General features: G+C 42.5%; 1 protein-coding gene across 1 annotated transcript in view; it reads left to right on the top strand.

Moving 5' to 3' along the window:
- The window catches only part of LOC115081957 (AT-rich interactive domain-containing protein 1B-like), a 131,181-nt gene that overhangs the window by 56,697 nt on the left and 52,748 nt on the right, over nucleotides 1–21,736 (top strand). Inside the window, exon 5 of the mRNA XM_029586197.1 lies at nucleotides 20,933–21,105. Within this exon, the coding sequence (XP_029442057.1) occupies nucleotides 20,933–21,105 (173 nt within the window). The remainder of the gene's footprint in view (nucleotides 1–20,932; nucleotides 21,106–21,736) is intronic.

Genomic DNA, 21,736 nt, shown 5'->3' with positions numbered 1-21,736 from the left:
TTAAATGGACAATTTTCTCAGTGGAAGGGAGTGGACAGTGGAGTGTCTCAGGGATCTGTATTGGGACCCTTACTTTTCAATATGTTTATAAATGATCTGGAAAGAAATACGACAAGTGAGGTAATCAAATTTGCAGATGATACAAAATTGTTTAGAGTAGTTAAATCGCAAGCAGATTTATTTATTTATTTTAAAATTTTCTATACCGTCATTAAGTTAGGTACCATCATAACAGTTTACACTAAGGCACAAATATCAATATTGGAAACACATAATAAATTCTATCACTAAACATGTGCCAATATATTACGGTACATAGATTGTTATAATTATTCCTAAATGGTTGTGTTATATCATGTCCATTTTTGTAACAGGATTAAAATAGATAGCTTAATCTTTGGTGATCAAAAATATTTAAGAATAAAAAATAGAATATATACCCGTGTAGACTGGGGTAGTGGACTAGGGTGTTCTGCAAATCGCTTTTTCTTTTTCCCTGTGTTCTACTCTCCTTTCTCTTTGTTGTATGCTTGTTTGAATAACCATGTTTTTAACTGTTTTCTGAAGGTTTTGATGTCTGTTTGTAAGCGGATCTCGATAGGCATGGAGTTCCATAGCATAGGACCTGCTAATGAAAGCGCTCTTTCCCTTACTTGGGTTAGTTTAGCTGTTTTAATTGAGGGGATGGACAGTAAAGCTTTATTAGCTGATCTCAGGTTTCTGTTAGGGACGTGTACGCGGAGGGCTGGATTCAGCCTTTTCATTATGTATTAATTTATGTATGGTACATAGCGTTTTATAGTGTATTCTTTGCTCGATGGGTAACCAGTGTAATTCCATTAGGGTTTCAGTGATGTGGTCTCTTTTACCCGTCAGGATTCTAGCAGCCTTGTTCTGCATTATTTGGAGTGGTCTAATCGTTGTGTATGGTAATCCAAGTAGGAGTGCATTACATTAATCAGTACTAGCGAAAATTAAAGCTTGTAATACTGAACGGAAGTTATTTGTTGTCAGTAGAGGTTTTATCAGATTGTGATAAATTGCAGGAAGACCTTGTAAGACTGGAAAATTGGGCATCGAAATGACAGATGAAATTTAATGTGGATAAGTGCAAGGTGATGCATATAGGGAAAAATAACCCATGCTATAGTTACACAATGGTAGGTTCCATATTAGGTGCTACAACCCAAGAAAGAGATCTAGGCGTCATAATGGATAACACATTGAAATCGTGGGTTCAGTGTGCTGCGACAGACAAAAAAGCAAACAGAATGTTGGGAATTATTAGAAAGGGAATGGTGAATAAAACGGAAAATGTCATAATGCCTCTGTATCGCTCCATGGTGACACCGCACCTTGAATACTGTGTACAATTCTGGTCGTCGCATCTCAAAAAAGATATAATTGTGATGGAGAAGGTACAGGAGCGGCAGCTGTCAGCGGGTTTGACAGCCAACGCTCAATTTTGCCGACGTCTGTTCTCAAACCAGCTGACAGCCACGGGTTCGGAAACCGGACGCCGGCAAAATTGAGCGTCCAGTTTTCAACCTGCAAGCCGATTTTATTTATTTATTTATTTTAACTTTTTTTAACTTTTGGGACCTCTGAGTTAATATCGCCATGATATTAAGTCAGAGGGTGTACAGAAAAGCAGTTTTTACTGGTTTTCTGTACACTTTCCCGGTGCCGGCAGAAATTAATGCCAGCCTTTGGGCAGGCGCTAATTTCTGAAAGTAAAATGTGCGGCTTCCTTGCTTCAGCCCAGCCTGGCCTGTTTATTTATTTATTTTATTTAAAAACTTTTCTATACCGTTGCCAAGTTAAATACCATCGCAACGGTTTACATGTAGGCACATATTTAATGAGGGTAAAAGTGTACTATAGTACATTCTAACAGGTGCCGTCAAAGATTTGGTTACAATATATCATTAGACATAGTCATTTAGTGTTCCAAGCTTCCAGCCTTGTAGCAGTCTAGTTCAGCTTGCTCCAACGTCCAGTATGTACAGCCACCGAAGACAGGTCCTGCCAGCCCCCAGAACCCAAGGGCTCAGTCTGCAGGGGAGGAGACTGGCTAGGCCGAAGATAATCCTTGCTGCAGCTATGTGGTCACTGCTCCTGAGGGGCTATTCCCTGTTCTCAGCTCAGCTCCCCATGACAATTCTAACTTGACTTACATATATTAATGAAGTATTTGTAATTTGGAAGGATTCTAGATCAATTCTTTACTTTTCTAAACTCTAGTGACCCAAATCTGAAGTTTACCAGGTTTCATGTTTGCATTTGTGAATTAGACAGCCCTGAGGTTGGCTTTGAAACTTGTATTTATAGGAAACCCACTGATAGAAATTTGTTGCTCCAGTTTGATAGATTCCATGATGGAGCATGAAGGAAAACATCCCAGTAAGCCAGTTCTTTCATTTCCAAAGCATTTGCTCTTCACTTGAGGATTTCAAGATTGAGGCAAAAGAAATGACGGAAATTTTTTTACAGGGAAGTTATCCTTTTCCTGTGGTTAAGCAATCATATAAAAGAGTGTGCTTCATTAATCTGGATTTGTTGCTACAAAAATAATCTTTGTACTACTGAATGATCATACGGTTTGTGTAATACCAAACACTAATAGAACACAAGGTATTATAAGGGATCAAATACCCCTTTTGTGTGAGTTCTTGGTGGGGGGGGGGGGGTTTTGGTTGGTTTTTTTTTTAAAACTTCCTCTGCTTTTAAATGCACCTGAAATTTGTGGGATTTTTTGGTATAATTTCTTCCACCAGTATCATCTGCCATTGTTACCTCTGAGTTGAGTCATTGCATATGTGAGCTTTCTGTTACTTTGTCAATTTTTAATCATCCTAGATCTTCTAAATGCATTTGTTTAAAGGTTTCTACTTCCTGCTTATTACAGTTTGTTGCATACGTCATAATGTGTCCATGCATTTTGATTTATGTTGGTAAAACCTTGCAAATGTTGAAAACATGGATTATTGAACATCAAGGTACCAACAATGAGTCTATGCTGGGAGTCCCCCTTAACCCAACATTTAGCCACAGCTCAGCATTCTTTCAAGGATCTAAGTTTTTTCGCTATTAAACAGCTCAAGCTTGATGTTCAGGGTAGGGATTTGAATCTTTGGTTGGTAAGGGCAGAACAAAGATGGATTTATTGGTTGAAATCAGTTGAGCCCCATGGTTCGAACACTTTGATTGATTGGAATGCCTTTAGGTAAAGATATTGTTCTATTATAGCAGCATTTATGGAAATTTTGGTTTCAGTTTGGCTGTTGACAGGTTTTAAAAAATGCGTGGGATGGATAGATTAATTTGATTCACAGGAATGATTTGCTATGTGAGTGGTTTGATTCTGTCAGTGGTGTGTGATTGTGGTTCTTTTAAATTCAATTGATTGGTATTCTTCAAGGAATTTTTTGAGTATTCAGCAGTTACCGTCTTGTTTGATTCCTCACCTTTTTCAGTCTTTGCTGACATAAAGGAAAGAGTTTGGTGGATAGGATTGCTTAATGATTTATAATATCTTGAGAAGCACTTTGAGATGTTTGTTAATATTATTGTTACACCGTATATACTCGTGTGTAAGTTGATCCCATGTATAGGTCGATGGGCAATTTTGAGAATAAAATCCATTGAAATGCATTGACCCATTTATTTTATTTATTTATTTATTTAAGGTTTTTAAATACCGGCAATCATGAGGACATATCTTGCTGGTTTACATGAAACGGGGTGCATTAAATACATCAAACTAAAACTGTGGTGATCGAAGGAAACAGTTACAATTAACAAGGGTCACAGAACTTGGAGAAGAAGGAAGAGATAGGAAAGAATAACTGGTTAGACAAAATACAAATTAAATTAATTAAATACTATGTACAAATGGTATTGTTAATGGTTGAATGTTTTGGGGAGTCCTTGGATTGAGTCCTTGGATTGTGTCATTAGATTGTGTCTGGGAAAGCTTGCTTGAATAACCAATATATAAGTCGAGGAAGATAAGAATTCAAGAAAAGCCCTGTCCATATTAAAAAGACATCATGCAGCACAGTAACAGTAGGACAGGTCAGTGGCATGACCAGAGTTAGCTGTAATATCGCACTTAGCCATTTAACTTATGCAGCTAACTTCACTGTTTCAGTGTTTGGCATATATCTATACGCATATCTCGGGAACGTTATAGTATACGTGGAAAAACAGATAGTATGCGTGTAAGTTAATCCAGCTTTTTTGGGCTTCTTAATTTATTTATTTAAAGTCTTTTCTATACCGTCGTTAAGCGGGTGCCATCACAACGGTTCACAATAGGGCACAAAAACTATGTGTTAAATCCAGTATCTGGAATTCTAAACTCTTAAACAGGTGCCGTTAATTTACTGTAACATAGTTTCATAAAAAATATTATTTGGTGAGTGTTATAAGTCATGTCCAGTTTCCTCTTACTCAGCTATAAGATATCGTACTACTTTATTTTGGTTCTTTGTTGTTTAAAAAATAGAAGGAATAGTTTAGGATAAAGTAATGAGAAGCACACACTTGAAGAAACAAGGTGTGTGAGTGGGAGCTTGACCGACCGCAACCAAAATTTCCCTGTTTCCTGCTCTCAATTCTCTTTGTGGTATGCTTGCTTAAATAGCCATGTTTTTAAACTTTTTCTGAAGGTTTTGATGTTTCTTTGCAGTCTGATTTCTAGGCATATTGTTCCATATTGAGGGTCCTTCTAGGGATAGGGCCCTATCCCTAACTTGGGTTAATTTGGCCGTCTTGACTGAGGAAATATCAGTGCTTTGTTTGCTGATCTCAGGTTTCTGTGGGGGGGGGGGGGTATGCGGAGGGCTGTGTTCAGCCACTCCGCTTTTTCGTCGTGTATTAATTTATGTATGGTGCATAAAGTCTTGAATTGTATTCTTTGTTCAACAGGTAACCAGTGTAGTTCTATTAAGGTTTCGGTGATATGGTCTCTCTTTTGCTTTTTCCAGTTAAAATTCTTGCCGCTGTGGTTTGAAGTATCTGTAGTGGTCTTATTGTGGTGTATGGTAGGCCCAGTAGTAGGGCGTTACAGTAGTCAGTACTGGCAAAGATTAAGGCTTGTAATACCAAGCGGAAGTTGGTGGGCGTTAGTAGTGGTTTTAGTTTTCTCAGAGTCATAAGTTTGGCATAACCTTCTCTTACTTTTTGAGATATGTGTTGTTTCATACTTAATTCTGAATCGATTATCACTCCCAGGTTTTGTACTTTCTCTGCTAGTTGTATTTTTTGGTTGTTTTTTAGTGTAATTTTCTGGCATAAATTTCTCGACTAATACACAAGTATATATGGTAGTTTTATTTGTTTTTTGACAGAATTTGGCAAGACATCTAAGTGGATTTATGTAATATGCTCTTGGAGTCCAGGTATTTTTCATTTGTTATTTTTGGATTAGAGCATTAACACTTTTTTCATTATTTTTTTACTATTTAATCAAAGTGAACAAGGCACGCATCGGCATGTTATTCATGTAACTTTACTGTTGGTCCTGATGAGGAGCATGTCTGGAGATCTCGCGTTTTAGGGGTTTTAGCACAGCGAGAGGGTTTGGGGTGAAAAACCAGAGGGGTCTTGAAAACCTCAATATCAACTGGGCAAACTGATGGACTAATAGTTAAAACTGTTTTCCCCTCATGTGAGCATGTTTTAAAATCATTTATATATGCGCATAAAAGCCACTAAAGCCCTAGCTGAAATACTCTCTGGACATTTACTCAAGCCACCTCTTAAGATTACGCGCAGGAGGGGTATTTTAAATGATATGCGCATACGATATAAAATTGCAGCTTATCTCTGCGGGAGCGCCAATGTACATGTTTATGGGCGTTCCTTTTAAAATAACCCTGTAATGTTCTTGGAGCACGAGATAGAACCATATATCTAAAGGAGATTCATGAACAACTCCAGTGAAACTTATCAGAAACGCAAAGGAAAAAGAAGAAATGGGTGAATCAGAAATGACAAGAAGCACCACTAATGAAAGTATAAGAGACTAGATTCATAACTTCTGAAAATGTTAAGACCTTCAACTAAGCTGGACTTATTGGACCTTTTGCCATTGACCAGCAAATAAATCCTGTAATCTTAGGTACCTCTTACATTTCAAATAAATTAAGTATTTCATGAGTCATTGTTGAAGCCTTACTATCAGAAGTCATTTCCAGATCAAAGAACTCCCCAACCACCACCAGTAGAGAGACAAGAAGAATTTGAAGCCAGTGATATTGGATTCCAAGATCAATCAATTGAAACAAGTATGGCCTGGAGGAACCATGGGCCCTGAGGATCATGTAGGTGTGATGGATCTAATAAGGTGGTTTTACCAAGCATTCCTACAAAATACAGGTCCAAGGGTTGCAATAGAAGAGGGGGCAATAATGTTGGAAATACGAGAATTTGAAATGGTGACCCAGAGGCATCAGGAACAGAGAAGGGAGAGAGCCACAGGAGCCTCTGGTATATGCATGCCTTCTAAGGGAAGGTCTAAGACACACAGCTGCAGGACCAGGGATTGGCTCAAGGAGGGGTGGAGCACCAATAAAGAACAATATATATATATATATATATATATATATATATATATATATATATATATATATATATATATTAGATCCGCTATCACAGAGGCACTTTGTTGGTACAACAGCATCATGCACCTATTTCCTGCTCATGGGCTGACTCCCTGCTTCCTAAGAACATAAGAAAATCCATACTGGGTCAGACCAAGGGTCCATCAAGCCCAGCATTCTGTTTCCAACAGTGGCCAATCCAGGCCATAACAACCTGGCAAGTACCCAAAAACTAAGTCTATTCCATGTTACCATTGCTAATGGCAGTGGCTATTCTCTAAGTGAACTTAATAGCAGGTAATGGACTTCTCCTCCAAGAACTTATCCAATCCTTTTTTAAACACAGCTATACTAACTGCACTAACCACATCCTCTGGCAACAAATTCCAGAGTTTAATTGTGCGTTGAGTAAAAAAGAACTTTCTCCGATTAGTTTTAAATGTGCCCCATGCTAACTTCATGGAGTGCCCCCTAGTCTTTCTACTATCCGAAAGAGTAAATAACCGATTCACATCTACCCGTCCTAGACCTCTCATGATTTTAAACACCTCTATCATATCCCCCCTCAGTCGTCTCTTCTCCAAGCTGAAAAGTCCTAACCTCTTTAGTCTTTCCTCATAGGGGAGTTGTTCCATTCCCCTTATCATTTTGGTAGCCCTTCTCTGTACCTTCTCCATCGCAATTATATCTTTTTTGAGATGCGGCGACCAGAACTGTACACAGTATTCAAGGTGCGGTCTCACCATGGAGCGATACAGAGGCATTATGACATTTTCCGTTTTATTCACCATTCCCTTTCTAATAATTCCCAACATTCTGTTTGCTTTTTTGACTGCCGCAGCACACTGCACCGATGATTTCAATGTGTTATCCACTATGACACCTAGATCTCTTTCTTGGGTTGTAGCACCTAATATGGAACCCAACATTGTGTAATTATAGCATGGGTTATTTTTCCCTATATGCATCACCTTGCACTTATCCACATTAAATTTCATCTGCCATTTGGATGCCCAATTTTCCAGTCTCACAAGGTCTTCCTGCAATTTATCACAATCTGCTTGTGATTTAACTACTCTGAACAATTTTGTGTCATCTGCAAATTTGATTATCTCACTCGTCGTATTTCTTTCCAGATCATTTATAAATATATTGAACAGTAAGGGTCCCAATACAGATCCCTGAGGCACTCCACTGTCCACTCCCTTCCACTGAGAAAATTGCCCATTTAATCCTACTCTCTGTTTCCTGTCTTTTAGCCAGTTTGCAACCCACGAAAGGACATCACCACCTATCTTATTGCTAGACCACCTTGATTCCTTTCTGTACTTACCATGGAGACTGCCTCTATCCTGGCTATCAGGTAAATTTTCAAAGGCCCACGTGCATAAATTCAGAGGTTTACGTGCATGACTGGGCCTTGTGCGCGCCGCGTGCATTTTACAACAGGCCGGGCCATGCACATAAACCCTGATACGTGCACAAGTGCCAGGCCTGTCAGAAGGAGTGGGCTGGGGGGGGCAGGCTGCTGTCCTGGGGAAGCGTGCACCGGCAACCGGCTGGCGCACGGAAGTTACTTATGCTCCAACGGAGCAGTAAATAAAAAAAAATGGGGATGGTTAGGTTAGGGGTCGAGGGGAAGAGGTAGGAACGGTAGGGGGTTAGGGGTAGGAAAGCTCCAACTAAGGAGCAGACTGGGAGGGAACTGGGGGAGGCCCGATTGTGTCATCACCCATAGACTATTAAAATTACCCCCCCCCCCCCATGCATGTCGCCCGCACATACGCACTCGGCCCTGAGATTTTAAAATCGACCCCTTGGGTCTTGACAGTTGTCCCTGGATCCAATTCATAACCCCAAGTACTTCTAGCTCTCTGCTCTATGCAAGGTACATGAACTGTGTGCATTGCTTGAATCCTGAGATCCACTCATTAACTTTTCTCCATTTGTCCTTCCCTTTCCTATAAACTTTCATCCATTCATTTAATCCCAGCCTGAACTATTTTAAGCATCTACATCCCTGAAACCATTCTCCAGCGCAAACATATAAATAACTATTGCAAAATGAATATCAAGACTGTATCATGTCTTCCAGATCCCAGCATTTTGGCATGCCTCAGAATTTAACTTACTATATTCATTTTATCCTTTTAACATTAAGGATTTTGCTTATGCATCTCCAAAAATGTTAGTTACAACATGCAGACTCCCAGTGATATCCCCCTTATGTTATCTTTCAGGACCTCTGCATGAATTATTACAACCCCTATAATGCAGAACATATTCCTATATACAATACCTACTACATGATGCAAATTATAAGATGAAGCCATGTTCATTAATAAAGTACAATGAATCATTTAAAGCAGTATTTCTCAAGTAGGTTCTAGAATGCTTCCAGCTATTTTGGTTTTCAGGATACCAATAACGAATATGTGTGAGATAGATTTGCATGACATATCATAGATTTGTATACTGAATACCAAACTGGTTAAGGGGGCTCCAAGACCACCTTGAGAAACACTGGCAATAGAGAGACTACAAGATGATTTCTTACATTTTTATAACAGTAAATTGTTGTGCACAGTCAGATTTCCTAGTAACAAATATGCCTGCAGACCTGAAATTCTCAAACTGGACAAGCTTCATGTGAACCAACTTGCAGCAATTTGTGGAAAAAGCAGAGTGTTTGAAGACAAGGTTGAGTAGCAAATTCCTTTTACAGGTTGTCTGAAGGTGGAGCCAAATGTGTTTTCACAGATTTATTTTACAATTTATAGTTTGTTTGGGGAGTAGTCAACTGCAGAAATTGTAAAAAGGCTTGCTTACCAATACTAACTGGTTAGTGCAGTTATTGCTGTGTTTAAAAAAGGATTGGATAAGTTCTTGGAGGAGAAGTCCATTACCTGCTATTAAGTTTACTTAGAGAATAGCCACTGCCATTAGCAATGGTTACATGGAATAGACTTAGTGTTTGGGTACTTGCCAGGTTCTTGTGGCCTGGTTTGGCCTCTGTTGGAAACAGGATGCTGGGCTTGATGGACCCTTGGTCTGATCCAGTATGGCATGTTCTTAGTTATCTGGGCTAATTTTAAAATGAACACACCTACACCTATACACGCGTTCATCAGGCGCAAGCAAAGATATGCTGGAATTTTAAATCATGCGCACATTTGCGCACTTATGGGGACATTTTATAGAGCCGGCATGCGTACAAAATGGGAGATACATGCTTGGCCGGGTCATGCCCATGCTGCAGGCATTTTCATCTCCTGTTACACATGGAAAACCAGCTCCAGCCAAAAGGGGAGGCCCGGGGGTGGGGACAGAGCCCGACCGGGACAGCGTGCACCAGCAGCCAGCCAGTGCGTGGAAGCTACTACTGCTCCTGTCAGCAAGTAAGTAGCTAAAAAATGTTTGAAAAGATAGTTGGGGGGTTTTAAAGGTTGGGGCGGAGAGGGGAAGAGGGAGGCAGGTTAAGTAGTGGGGTAAGGCCCTCTCGCGTCGCCGTGTGTTTATTACAAAATTCCCTTACCCCTTGCACGTGCGAGCCGGCACCTGCCCAATATAAAATCAGGCATGCATCTGCGGGCGGGTATTGGACTTTATAGCATGCGCACGGCAATGCTCGCATGTTATAAAATCAGCGCGTCCATATGTACGCGCCGAGAACCGCACACCCTTTTTAAAATTTACCCCCTATGTTTTAAAATATACCAACTGTGCTCCCAATTTTAAGAGGTTACTCAAGCACAGCTAGCCCGCGTCTTCCATAGGACTTGGTCAGCTTGTACGCGCATATATAGGTGGATTATAAAACATGCTTTCGCAAGGGACATCCCAGTTTTTCCAATTAGTTCATCAGTTTGCCCAGTTAATATCTAGGTCTTCCAGACCCCACTGGTTTTTCATCCTGTGCACCCCTCGAGTTGACCCAGACCCCTCACCTTATCCTGTAAGCCCTACAAAGTTGCTCCTCATCTGGAGCAGCAGTAAACTTACGCGGTTAATAAGCTGACGTGCGCCACAGTCTCTGGCTGTTAAATACAGGTTATGTGTGTAAGCGTTGGCCCAGCCACCTTATTTTTGATGCGTACACCAATGTATACTCACGAACTTCACAGCTTTTTAAAATCTGCATTGCTCATGCATGTACTCGTGTATGTGGGCATTTTTGCGCAAGCAACGCTTTTAAAATCTACCTCATAGAGTGGTTTGGAAACGATGGAAATCTAAACTTATTGGTGCGAAGCAATACTCGGCTATCTCCCATTTTTGCTAGAGAATTTACCGAGGGCCGGAGAAATCCTGCTTTTCAGCATTGGGAAGCCTGGGAGTTAACCTATCTTGGTCAACTGTGGTGACAAGGGATGGTCCCTTTTGTAGGCTTGCGAAAGCAGTTTCAATTACCCAATGCAGATTTTTTGGCCTATGCACAACTCAGACACTTTATAGGTACCCCGGGACCACATCAGGACTTACAGTGCCCTTGTTCAGTGTTTGAAGGCTACTGCCTTCTAGCAGGACGTCTTCAGAAGGGAATCTTTAAGGTATATCAACTCCTTACAACAGGTGGAGAAGGGAGAGCCGCACATTTGGTGCCGTGGGAACAAGATTTGGGAACTCAGTGGAGCAGGGCCAAGTGGGAGGCGTGCTACCGGACGCTGGGCTGATTTTCGATGTCTGCATCCATGATGGAAACTCGCTACAAACTTCTATATAGGTGGCACTACTCCCCAGCTAGAGTGGCGAAATGGCTTCTGGGGTAGCCCCCCTATGTTGGTGGCAGTGCTCCCAGTTTGGTTCATTCTAATTTCCCATAGCCCTCTCAGAAGTCAGCCAGGCTGAGAAATGCTCCTCATAAAATATAACCCTGTTCACTGATGGGAAGAGAACAGACTTTTAATTCCATAATTTTAGATTTTGCAAGGTCCCATTTCCAGCTGTCCTCTCGCCCCTTACAGGCTCTGTCTGAGAGCTGCTCCAGGATACATATTGTTAAATGAGATGACGCACTACTATCAGACCAGTCTTTTCTTATGTCTCAGTAGGGTGTTTGGCCGTTGCAGGGTAGGGAACTGAGACACGCTGGCATATGCCAAATTGTAGGTTACCAAGCATGGTAATGGTGTTTAGTGCTATATTTTAGTGCTCCACAGGGAGCATGCCAAGCAACTAGGCTGAAGTGCCCTGTGGTGGAAGAAAGAGCTACCAGAAGTGTGCACCAATTAAACTGATGAGGAGAATGTGGTAATAATGTTTGGTGTTGATATTGAGCTGGGAATGCTTAGCTGTCATTTGTTTCCCGGCTCCACCTCATGGAAGTGGTCAGAGCAGATCCTCTGGAAAGTGCACTGAGGCTCTTACTACATAAAACTCAAAACATAGCTATTTAAGCAAACCTACCCTTAACCTCTACATATTAACCTTCCCATGGATTTCCTTCCGTTAATTCAACCTGCTCTCTTCTTGAAATCCTTAAATTTCCTCCTTTACTTCAGCTTGCCTTTTGTATATAACTTCTTACTGTGATAAGTTTCAGCTACAAGCTACCTAAGATTTGGGAACATGGCTTGTATATAATTTTACATTGTTACTTCCCTCGAGTATATCCTCATATTACCGTTCTCTTGCCTTTCCTCCAATCGTTCGCAGCCCCCAGTTTACTACGCCCTTGTTTTTTGTAACTGATTTTTTACATTGTTACCCTTGTTCCATGTAAACCGGCATGATGTCCCTGACCAATGTCGGTAAAGAAAAGCCTTAAATAAAGAAAATAAATAAATATGTGGTGGCAATGTCCCAAAATACAACGGTTTTGGAGCGAGTGCCAACAACTAGCTGAAGAGATATGGGGAGTTCAGATTCCACTGCAGGCAGAATATTGGCTGTTAGGGCTTCCGTATCCGGAATTGGAGGATGAGAAGCCGAAAATGTTTTTATTTCTCACGATTGCTGATTGCAGCCCAGTGGAAAGACACAGGCCCGCCGGAATTACCTCAGCTCTACTTTAAGTTGAGGCAAATACATTACATGGAGAAACTGACGGCCGTAAGACGGGACACCTTACATAAGTTTTATAGAATATGGTCCCCTCTGATCCGCTATCTAGCAAGGGTGGAGGGGCCCATTTGCGACTAGAGGCCAAAGTTCTGAATTGGGATAGACGGGTCGCGGGGGGTTGAGCAACGTCCATTGGTACGACCAGGCTTAAGCAATCAATGAGAAAGCAAGGGAGGGTACCCGATCCCAGAGGAGCCGGAGTGGAGGGGAGGGGTATGGGAGCGATGAGATGTTTTATCAGCTAGATAATGTGTACTAGATTGTGTTAAATGTTCACTATGACACAGTATATTTTTGGTAACTGCACCACTGGTATGTCCATGCTTTATTGGTATTACTGTTATTGTTATTACTCTTATTATTACTATTGTTATCATTGTTATGATAATTACAGTTTTCAATAAAAATATAAATAAAAAAAAAATCTACCTCATAGGTTTTTTGTGAGAATGATGCCCGCATCTAAACTGAAAGTGGTATGAAAAGGTGAATGGGACAAATCAGCCATTTAAATGACGTAGAGGAGGATGTAGTAGTATTACAAAATACACATCTCTCTGAAAAGCCTTCTACAAGCCTTCCCTGATCTATGACCTCCCCTACTGCCACAACTCACCTTGGTCCGCCAGTCGACGCTCCCCATCCCCGACATGGCTTCTGACATTATATTAATCAGTCCTGAGATTTTTGAACTAATACTATTTAGTCAGGAATCATTCGATATTCCACAGCCCTAGGTATAGGATATCATGTATATAATTGATAATACTCAGTCCTGAGTACAAGTGATTATTATAGTCCTAAGTATATGTCTAGATATTATTTATTTCTATGTTAGCCATGACTCTGGCTTTTCCTCCTCCCAGTTCAAGTGCCCCTGTTTATTGTAACTTTCATTCACTTTTTCTCTCTGCGCCTATTGTTCACGTTGATGTGAATGTTATTGCACGATATGATTGGTATCATGAGTGTCGGTATAAAAAAGCCCTAAATAAATAAATAAAAATAAAATAAAAGGAATGCTAAAGTTGAAAGGAGAGCACGTCAAGGAATGGGGAAGATAAATAAAGTTGTTATCTTGTTTAAAAAGAAATCCCTCAAAGCCAGGATGATTTAGTTCCAGAAAGCAATTATTTTAAGTGTGTTCTTAAGTGATGGAAAAGACGTACAGACAAAACGAGAGGGCTAAAGGAAGAGCCAGGGATGCAGCATAAGAGCCCCTTGCCCTGCAAGATCGCGTTTTACCAATTAACCCTTTTCTAGCATTGCACAGCCCTCTCCACACTATTCAAACCCAGCACCAGCTGGAAACTCTCCCCAGAAATTAACTGGCACCTCACATGAGGGGCAAAGGAGAGCCTCAGGTTCGGGGGGCAGGAAAGATCGCGTTTCCCCATCCAGACCTGAAAGAGATATCCGAGGCTTGTGTGTGAGTCTGGCAGGTGGGCAGCTGTGTGGAGGGAGCATTGCATGGGGACGGAGACATTCATACCCTCATCAGTATGCTGAGGCTCAGCCACAAAAGGTTATCTATAGTTCCTGAGCTCTAATTAACTTTTACTGAATGACAGCTTTAGAAGAGTTACATTAACATGCTAATGAGCTCATTTGTATTTAGTACATGTAGCCCTCACTTCAAGGTTCAGACTGAAATGTGCAGGGGTCCCGCTCTGTCCCAGGCCAAATCCCTTCTGCCCGGGCAGGGATTCTCCAAATGCTGGGGGAGGCTGAGGGTGAAAATCTCTCGCTTGCTCTCTGCGTGTACTCACAGGTTTTTCAATTGCTGCAATGTCTCTGGACCAATAACCACGCTGGACACTCAAGTTGATTACTGCCTTGTATCTTCAAGTGCTGTCATCAGGCAGCAGTAAATGTTCATCTCTAGCCATAACCTCACTGCTGTCTCTCACGCTGTTTGGCAGTACGATAAGTTCTCCTGCCAGGGTTTGGAAGACAGCAGGGAAAGGGCTCCCCTATCCAAAATGGGTCTGAAGAAAGAAAAAATCCCTCAGGCCACAGATACTCTCCCAGAGTCCCATCCACTCAATCTTCTCTGCTCCGATGGCGGTTTCCACTGTTGAAAAATGGATCTCTCAGTTTGAAAGTCCAAAGTGCAGCAAACGGGAATTCCCAGGCAGGAAGGGTGCACAAAAGTCCCTAAACAACATCTCAAAGAGCAAAAAATATTTCTCAGGAAAAAACCTGTCCTTCCCCTTCTTGAGAAAAAAAAGGAAAAGCAAGTCTTCTGGTCCTCATCCTTCTCTGAGCAGGCAAAGAGCTGCTTCTTAGTCCCAAAAATAGGGAAGTGCCTCTCACCTCATCCCAGATATCTGAGTGTGGGGTCTGAAGATCAAGACCCTCCTCACACTACTAAGGGAAAGGCAGGCCCCCTCCTCACGCCTCATCCCAGATATCTGAGTGTGGGGTCTGAAGCTCGAGACCCTCCACACACTACTAAGGGAAAGGCAGGCCCCCTCCTCACGCCTCATCCCAGATATCGCGACCCCCCTCATCCCAGATATCTCGACCCCGCTACCTTGTCTAACTATAGACCTGTCTCTAACCTCCCCTTCCTAGCTAAAATCCTTGAGAAACTAGTCAACTCTCGTCTTTCTGATCACCTTGAACTAAACAATATCCTCCCACCCACACAACATGGTTTCAGGAAACATCTCAGTACTGAAACCTTACTGCTCTCCCTTCATGATACTCTCATCAGAGGGACTGACTCAGGTTCCTCTTATCTGATTGCCATGCTTGACATCTCGGCTGCATTCGACACAGTCAACCACGATGTCCTCCTCAACATCCTCAGGAGTATTGGGATCTCCGGCAATGCCCTCTCCTGGATACAATCATATATCCAAAATCGCTTCTTCACTGTCTTTGTGGATAATAAAGAATCTGACCCTATTAGTCTGCCCCAGGGTGTTCCCCAAGGCTCCTCCCTCTCTTCTACCCTCTTCAATATATACATGCTTCCTCTCACCACCCTGCTCACCAACCTGCACATCAAGCATTTCATTTATGCTGACGATGTGCAAATCATTTTCCCATTTTCCGACTCCCTCCAAACTGCCCTACATAAATGGGAATCCTACCTTTCCTCCATCACCCAACTTCTTAATGACATGCACCTAGCTTTAAATCCCAAAAAAACTGAACTTTTAATCATATCTAACAAGCAACCTCTTCCAGACATTCCACCTACACACTCATCCTCCTCTTTCCCCACACAGGTTCGTAATTTAGGTGTACTTATAGATAATCACCTGACTTTTAAATCATTCATTAACTCTATCATTAAGGAATGTTATTATAAGCTTCAAACGATAAAAAAACTCAGACCTCTTCTCCATTTCATGGATTTCCGCACTGTACTTCAGTCTATTATTCTATCCAAAATAGACTATTGTAACGCACTTCTCCTTGGCATCCCCGCTTCACACACCAAGCCTTTACAACTTTTACAAAATGCTGCCGCTCGTATACTATCAAACTCCAAAAAGAAGGACCATATCACTCCCATACTCATCTCTCTCCACTGGCTCCCTATACACTCCCGAATTCTTTATAAGGCACTCTCCATCATCCACAAAAGTCTGCTACACTCCAATCTCAATTGGATCAACCCTCCACTCATCCCTCGCACCTCCAACAGACCCACCCGCACAGCTCTACAAGGAACGCTACGTTCCCAACCCATTAAAGCTTTCAAACTCTCCTCCACCATAAGCAGAGCCTTCTCTCTAGCCGGTCCCACTATTTGGAACTCCTTGCCTCATGACATCCGCATGGAGACATATACACCCACTTTCAAAAAAAAACTAAAGACCTGGCTCTTCCAGCAAGCCTACCCTACGTCACCCCCCATCACATAAACTTCTTCTGAAATGGATAACCCCAATCCACAATTGTGAACTCGGCCTGAATATGGATTACGATATGCCTCTGATTTTGGTACTTTGAACTGTTAAAATTTTATGTTTATAGTTATATATATATATATATATATATATATATATATACATATATATAGGTTATAGTATGTAAATCAATACCCCCCTCCAGTGTATTGCTTCCCTGGTTTTGTTAAGGGCTATGCCCTAAAGTTAACTGTATTTATCTGTTCTTTGTAAGGGCTTCACCCATAAAGTTCATGTTTTACTGTGAACCGATGCGATGTGCGAACGGACATCGGTATATAAGAGACATTAAATAAATAAATAAATAAATATCTGAGTGTGGGGTCTGAAGATCGAGACCCTCCACACACTACTAAGGGAAAAGCAGGCCCCCTCCTCACACCTCATCCCAGATATCTGAGTGTGGGGTCTGAAGATCGAGACCCTCCACACACTACTAAGGGAAAGGCAGGCCCCCTCCTCATGCCTCATCCCAGATATCTGAGTGTGGGGTCTGAAGATCGAGACCCTCCACACACTACTAAGGGAAAGGCAGGCCCCCTCCTCACACCTCATCCCAGATATCTGAGTGTGGGGTCTGAAGATCGAGACCCTCCACACACTACTAAGGGAAAGGCAGGCCCCCTCCTCACACCTCATCCCAGATATCTGAGTGTGGGGTCTGAAGATCGAGACCCTCCACACACTACTAAGGGAAAGGCAGGCCCCCTCCTCATGCCTCATCCCAGATATCTGAGTGTGGGGTCTGAAGATCGAGACCCTCCACACACTACTAAGGGAAAGGCAGGCCCCCTCCTCACACCTCATCCCAGATATCTGAGTGTGGGGTCTGAAGATCGAGACCCTCCACACACTACTAAGGGAAAGGCAGGCCCCCTCCTCAAGCATCATCCCAGATATCTGAGTGTGGGGTCTGAAGCTCGAGACCCTCCACACACTACTAAGGGAAAGGCAGGCCCCCTCCTCACGCCTCATCCCAGATATCTGAGTGTGGGGTCTGAAGATCGAGACCCTCCACACACTACTAAGGGAAAGGCAGGCCCCCTCCTCACACCTCATCCCAGATATCTGAGTGTGGGGTCTGAAGCTCGAGACCCTCCACACACTACTAAGGGAAAGGCAGGCCCCCTCCTCACGCCTCATCCCAGATATCTGAGTGTGGGGTCTGAAGCTCGAGACCCTCCACACACTACTAAGGGAAAGGCAGGCCCCCTCCTCACGCCTCATCCCAGATATCTGAGTGTGAGGTCTGAAGATCGAGACCCTCCACACACTACTAAGGGAAAGGCAGGCCCCCTCCTCATGCCTCATCCCAGATATCTGAGTGTGAGGTCTGAAGCTCGAGACCCTCCACACACTACTAAGGGAAAGGCAGGCCCCCTCCTCACGCCTCCCCAGAGCCCGAGCTAGGGGCATCTAGTGAGTCTCTGTGCACAGAATTAACTAGGAAATGCAATTTACACAACCGCATTAAATTAAAGCCTGATTAGCATTAATCCAGTTTAGTATGTAGGCCTATTAGTTTGATTCTTTGAACACGTTTTATATTGTACATAATCTGCCTTGTGTCTTCCTTTATATATCGAATGTTTGTTTGTAAATAAATAATGTGTACTTCTATCTCTTCTGTAGGGTTATTATAAGAATTTAGCCATATAAATCTTGTCGCTGGATAAAGAGTCATCCTGTTTCCCTCTGCAGATGTTTGCAGGCTTGGCCACTCCTACTCTGACTCCATACACCAGCAGGAATCATTAACACAGGACTCCTCTTCTCCCTGCCATCTTTTTCTCTGTCAGTTAAGCACTTTTGAAATGTCTTCAGGCTCAATATAAATCATCCAGTTCCCATTCAATTGGGTATTCATTTAAGCAGAATAAATCAATCTGAAGTGAAAATTTCTTTGCATGAAAACTGTTCCACATCTCACCATCGGCCACCACTTCCACTGTGTCCCGACACTGAAATCAGGGAAAATTCATGCACAGTAACACAGATACTTCCGTTCCCTTAGCACTTCTGCTTTCTGGAGAATCTTTTCTAAATATAATCAATAAAGAAAAAGGAAATAATAACACTTCAAAGTTTATCTTTTAAGATTTCATCTCCCAGTACATGCGAGCACAGTATCAGAGCATTGGTGCTGAAATTCTGTAGACTGTCTCTTGCCACGCAATGGGCTACAAAGCAGAGAGAAAGCACCTGTAGCTTCATTCATGTGCTGGTTCCATAAACAAACTTAAACACTTTGAACCCAAGCTAATGATCATGAATGCACTTATCTTATATAATGTTGCTCATTAGTCTAATCCACAGTCGCTATCAGAACCACTCCAACACGACCCAGCAGAGGCCCATGTTTCGGCAACTCGCTCAGTGGAAGAAATGTTGAAGAACGTTTGACCCTAGGGCCAGCATTTTACTGTTCTTGGGCCTTAATACCAATCCTTGACAATTGGAAGGAGAGCTCCAATATCGGATGTTTGATGTACAAATGTGAGACTGTTGCAGCTGGGAAAAAAATAATAGAAAACTTCAAGAGATCTATGTAGATCAGTCTTCAGAGGGAGAGCCGTGTTAGTCTGGTGTTTCAAACATGACACAAAGTGTAGACTAACCAATTTAGTGAGGCATCCGACGAAGTAGATTCTGTGCTTGAAAGCTCGTGCCTCACTAAATTGGTTAGTCTCTAAGACGCCACCCACCTCCTGTCATTTTAGTAGATGGGTATGTATCCCAGGTGCCACTATTACTTCTACTTTTCACTTTTATAGTGCGGCTCAATGTGCACATAAGAGGCAGTCCCTGCTTAGTAGAGCTTACAGTCTAATCAAGACAAACATACAGAGCAGGTACTATAATTGTATCGTTAGATAAACTATGTTGTGCGACATAGATGATGACAGAAAAAGACCACCTGGCCCTTCCAGTCGGCTCCGTTATTCTGTCTACACTACTTAGAATGCCCTCTAGTTGCCAGCCATAAAGTTTGAGTCTTTTCTGACTTCCTCCTTGGTTCTCCACCATATTGAACTGAAGAACATGCAAGATCCCATCTTAGTTCCCTGTCACACCCCACTTTTCTCATGTCTAACTACAAAATTCTATAATCTAAATAGCCAGGAATGCTAACATAGTTGCCCAAATATCTGGCCACCTAGGTCCCCTGTTTAGCCTGCCAGACAGACCCAACTGTTAGTTTGATTTTGTCATTGCAGCCTGAAGAATCAAATCTACATTGGAGGGAATAGAATTGTCCCTGACAAGTCAATGTTCCATTCACTAAATCAATGTTTCCCAACCTTTTCAAGCCCAAGGCATAAGCACATTAATAAAAATGCCGGGTGTCACACTAAACGTCATGGGATATGGGGAAGAGCTAAGCAAGCACTGAAAGCCCCAGCAGTCTCTCTCTCTTCCAAATGTTAAAGCAAAGGGAGAGAGGGGACAGAAGCAGACAAGGAGCTATCACAGTGGAGCAGGTCCCTGGGCATGCGACTCTCACATGTGGCTTCCAGAGCTCCTCCAGGGCTGCTACTCCCAAGCTTCATAACGAATCACATCCAGCCTGGGGATAAGAGAGACGTCGGGCGGGTGTTCTGTGCTCTGCCACACAAAGCGCAGCCCTCCTACCTCTTCCCTGCCTGCTGCCTGGGAAAAAGGCATGGCTGACCGTGAATATTCTCAGACAGGAGCTCCTGCGGGTTTAAGAACCACTGCTGGCTCTGAGGCACTGGGAGCAGAGCCCAGGTGCCGGCCTGGATCAGAGCAGCAGGTGAACCACGGCACACCGGCTGGGAATCAGGGCACTAAATGAAACTTGTATTTAAAAATTCTTGTGAAGTCAGTACAAATATATGAACACAAAACATCCATGCCTAAGTATTTGTTGGTTCTGTCTCTCTTGATTTAATTGTATATTTACTTATGCACCCACATCTTACAAGGTTTAACAGCACATTACAATAATCTTAAATATACAAAATGGTGCAATTAACTACACTACCACTCCTGGGTAGCAGGGGAAATAAATCCTCTCTGTGTAATGGAATAATGTCCTTCTATTTTTTATCTGTGCTTTCCTTCTCCTCCTACGCCTCATAAATATAAAACATAGCCACAGTAAATTAGCATGAATATACATATGTTTTCAACTTTTCCCTGATGAATGGCATTCTCTTTGAAAAGTTAAGAATAAGTGAGTGTAGGATGTTTTTCTTCTTTGTAGGTTTTTGTTTTTTTTTCTGTTAGCCTAGCACTGTGTTCAGGAAGTCCTCAGCTGCATCCTATTGGTTTTGCATTACTGTAATATAATGTTTCTTGCTTCCGCCCTAGAAACAGCTCTGTCAGCGTGCAGGATCCCTTTTCTGATGTAAGTGACTCTTCATTTCCAAAACGCAACTCCATGACTCCCAATGCGCTCTACCAGCAGGGGATGAATATGCCGGACATGATGGGGAGGATACCTTACGAACCAAACAAGGACCCATTTGGTGGGATGAGGAAAGGTAAAAATATCCCAGGGCTCGAGCCCCAAGCCCATCATTTCATGTTACGTGATGCCAGAGGACGTAGGGAATCCATCCAGGAGGTTCATAAAATCCAGTATGCAAGCTCCAATGGAGAGCTATGCGCACGTGTGGGAACACAGTTTCTGAGTTGCCTCCAGTGTAGGTTTGATTCCACGTTGATACCGCAGTGAGATTTTGAAAGCCGGGCGCACTGCTCATGTCCCTGTTCCACCCAGACACGCTAACTAGTGGGAAAAGGGGACACTGAGCTACACTAAGCGTGACTCTGAGCTGTGCTTTGCTCCCATTTACCACTGCTAGTAGTCAATATTGTGGGTATCGAGATGGAGACACGTGAAGGGAAAAGCTTTTTTGTAGGAGAGAGGAGTCCCTGCCTTCTCTGGGTGTTGGCTTACAGCTACAGTTTTACCACTGCTAGTAGTCGATATTGTGGGTATCGGGATGGAGACACGTGGAGGGAAAAGCTTTTTTGTAGGAGAGAGGAGTCCCTGCCTTCTCTGGGTGTTGGCTTACAGCTACAGTTTTACCACTGCTAGTAGTCGATATTGTGGGTATCATAATGGAGACACGTGGAGGGAAAAGCTTTTTGTAGGAGAGAGGAGTCCCT

The sequence above is a fragment of the Rhinatrema bivittatum genome, unplaced genomic scaffold (genome assembly GCF_901001135.1).
Source record: "Rhinatrema bivittatum unplaced genomic scaffold, aRhiBiv1.1, whole genome shotgun sequence".
Classification (NCBI taxonomy): Eukaryota; Metazoa; Chordata; class Amphibia; order Gymnophiona; family Rhinatrematidae; genus Rhinatrema; species Rhinatrema bivittatum.
The sequence above is the reverse complement of the archived record's forward strand: the minus strand, read 5'-3'. Positions and strand labels throughout refer to the sequence as shown.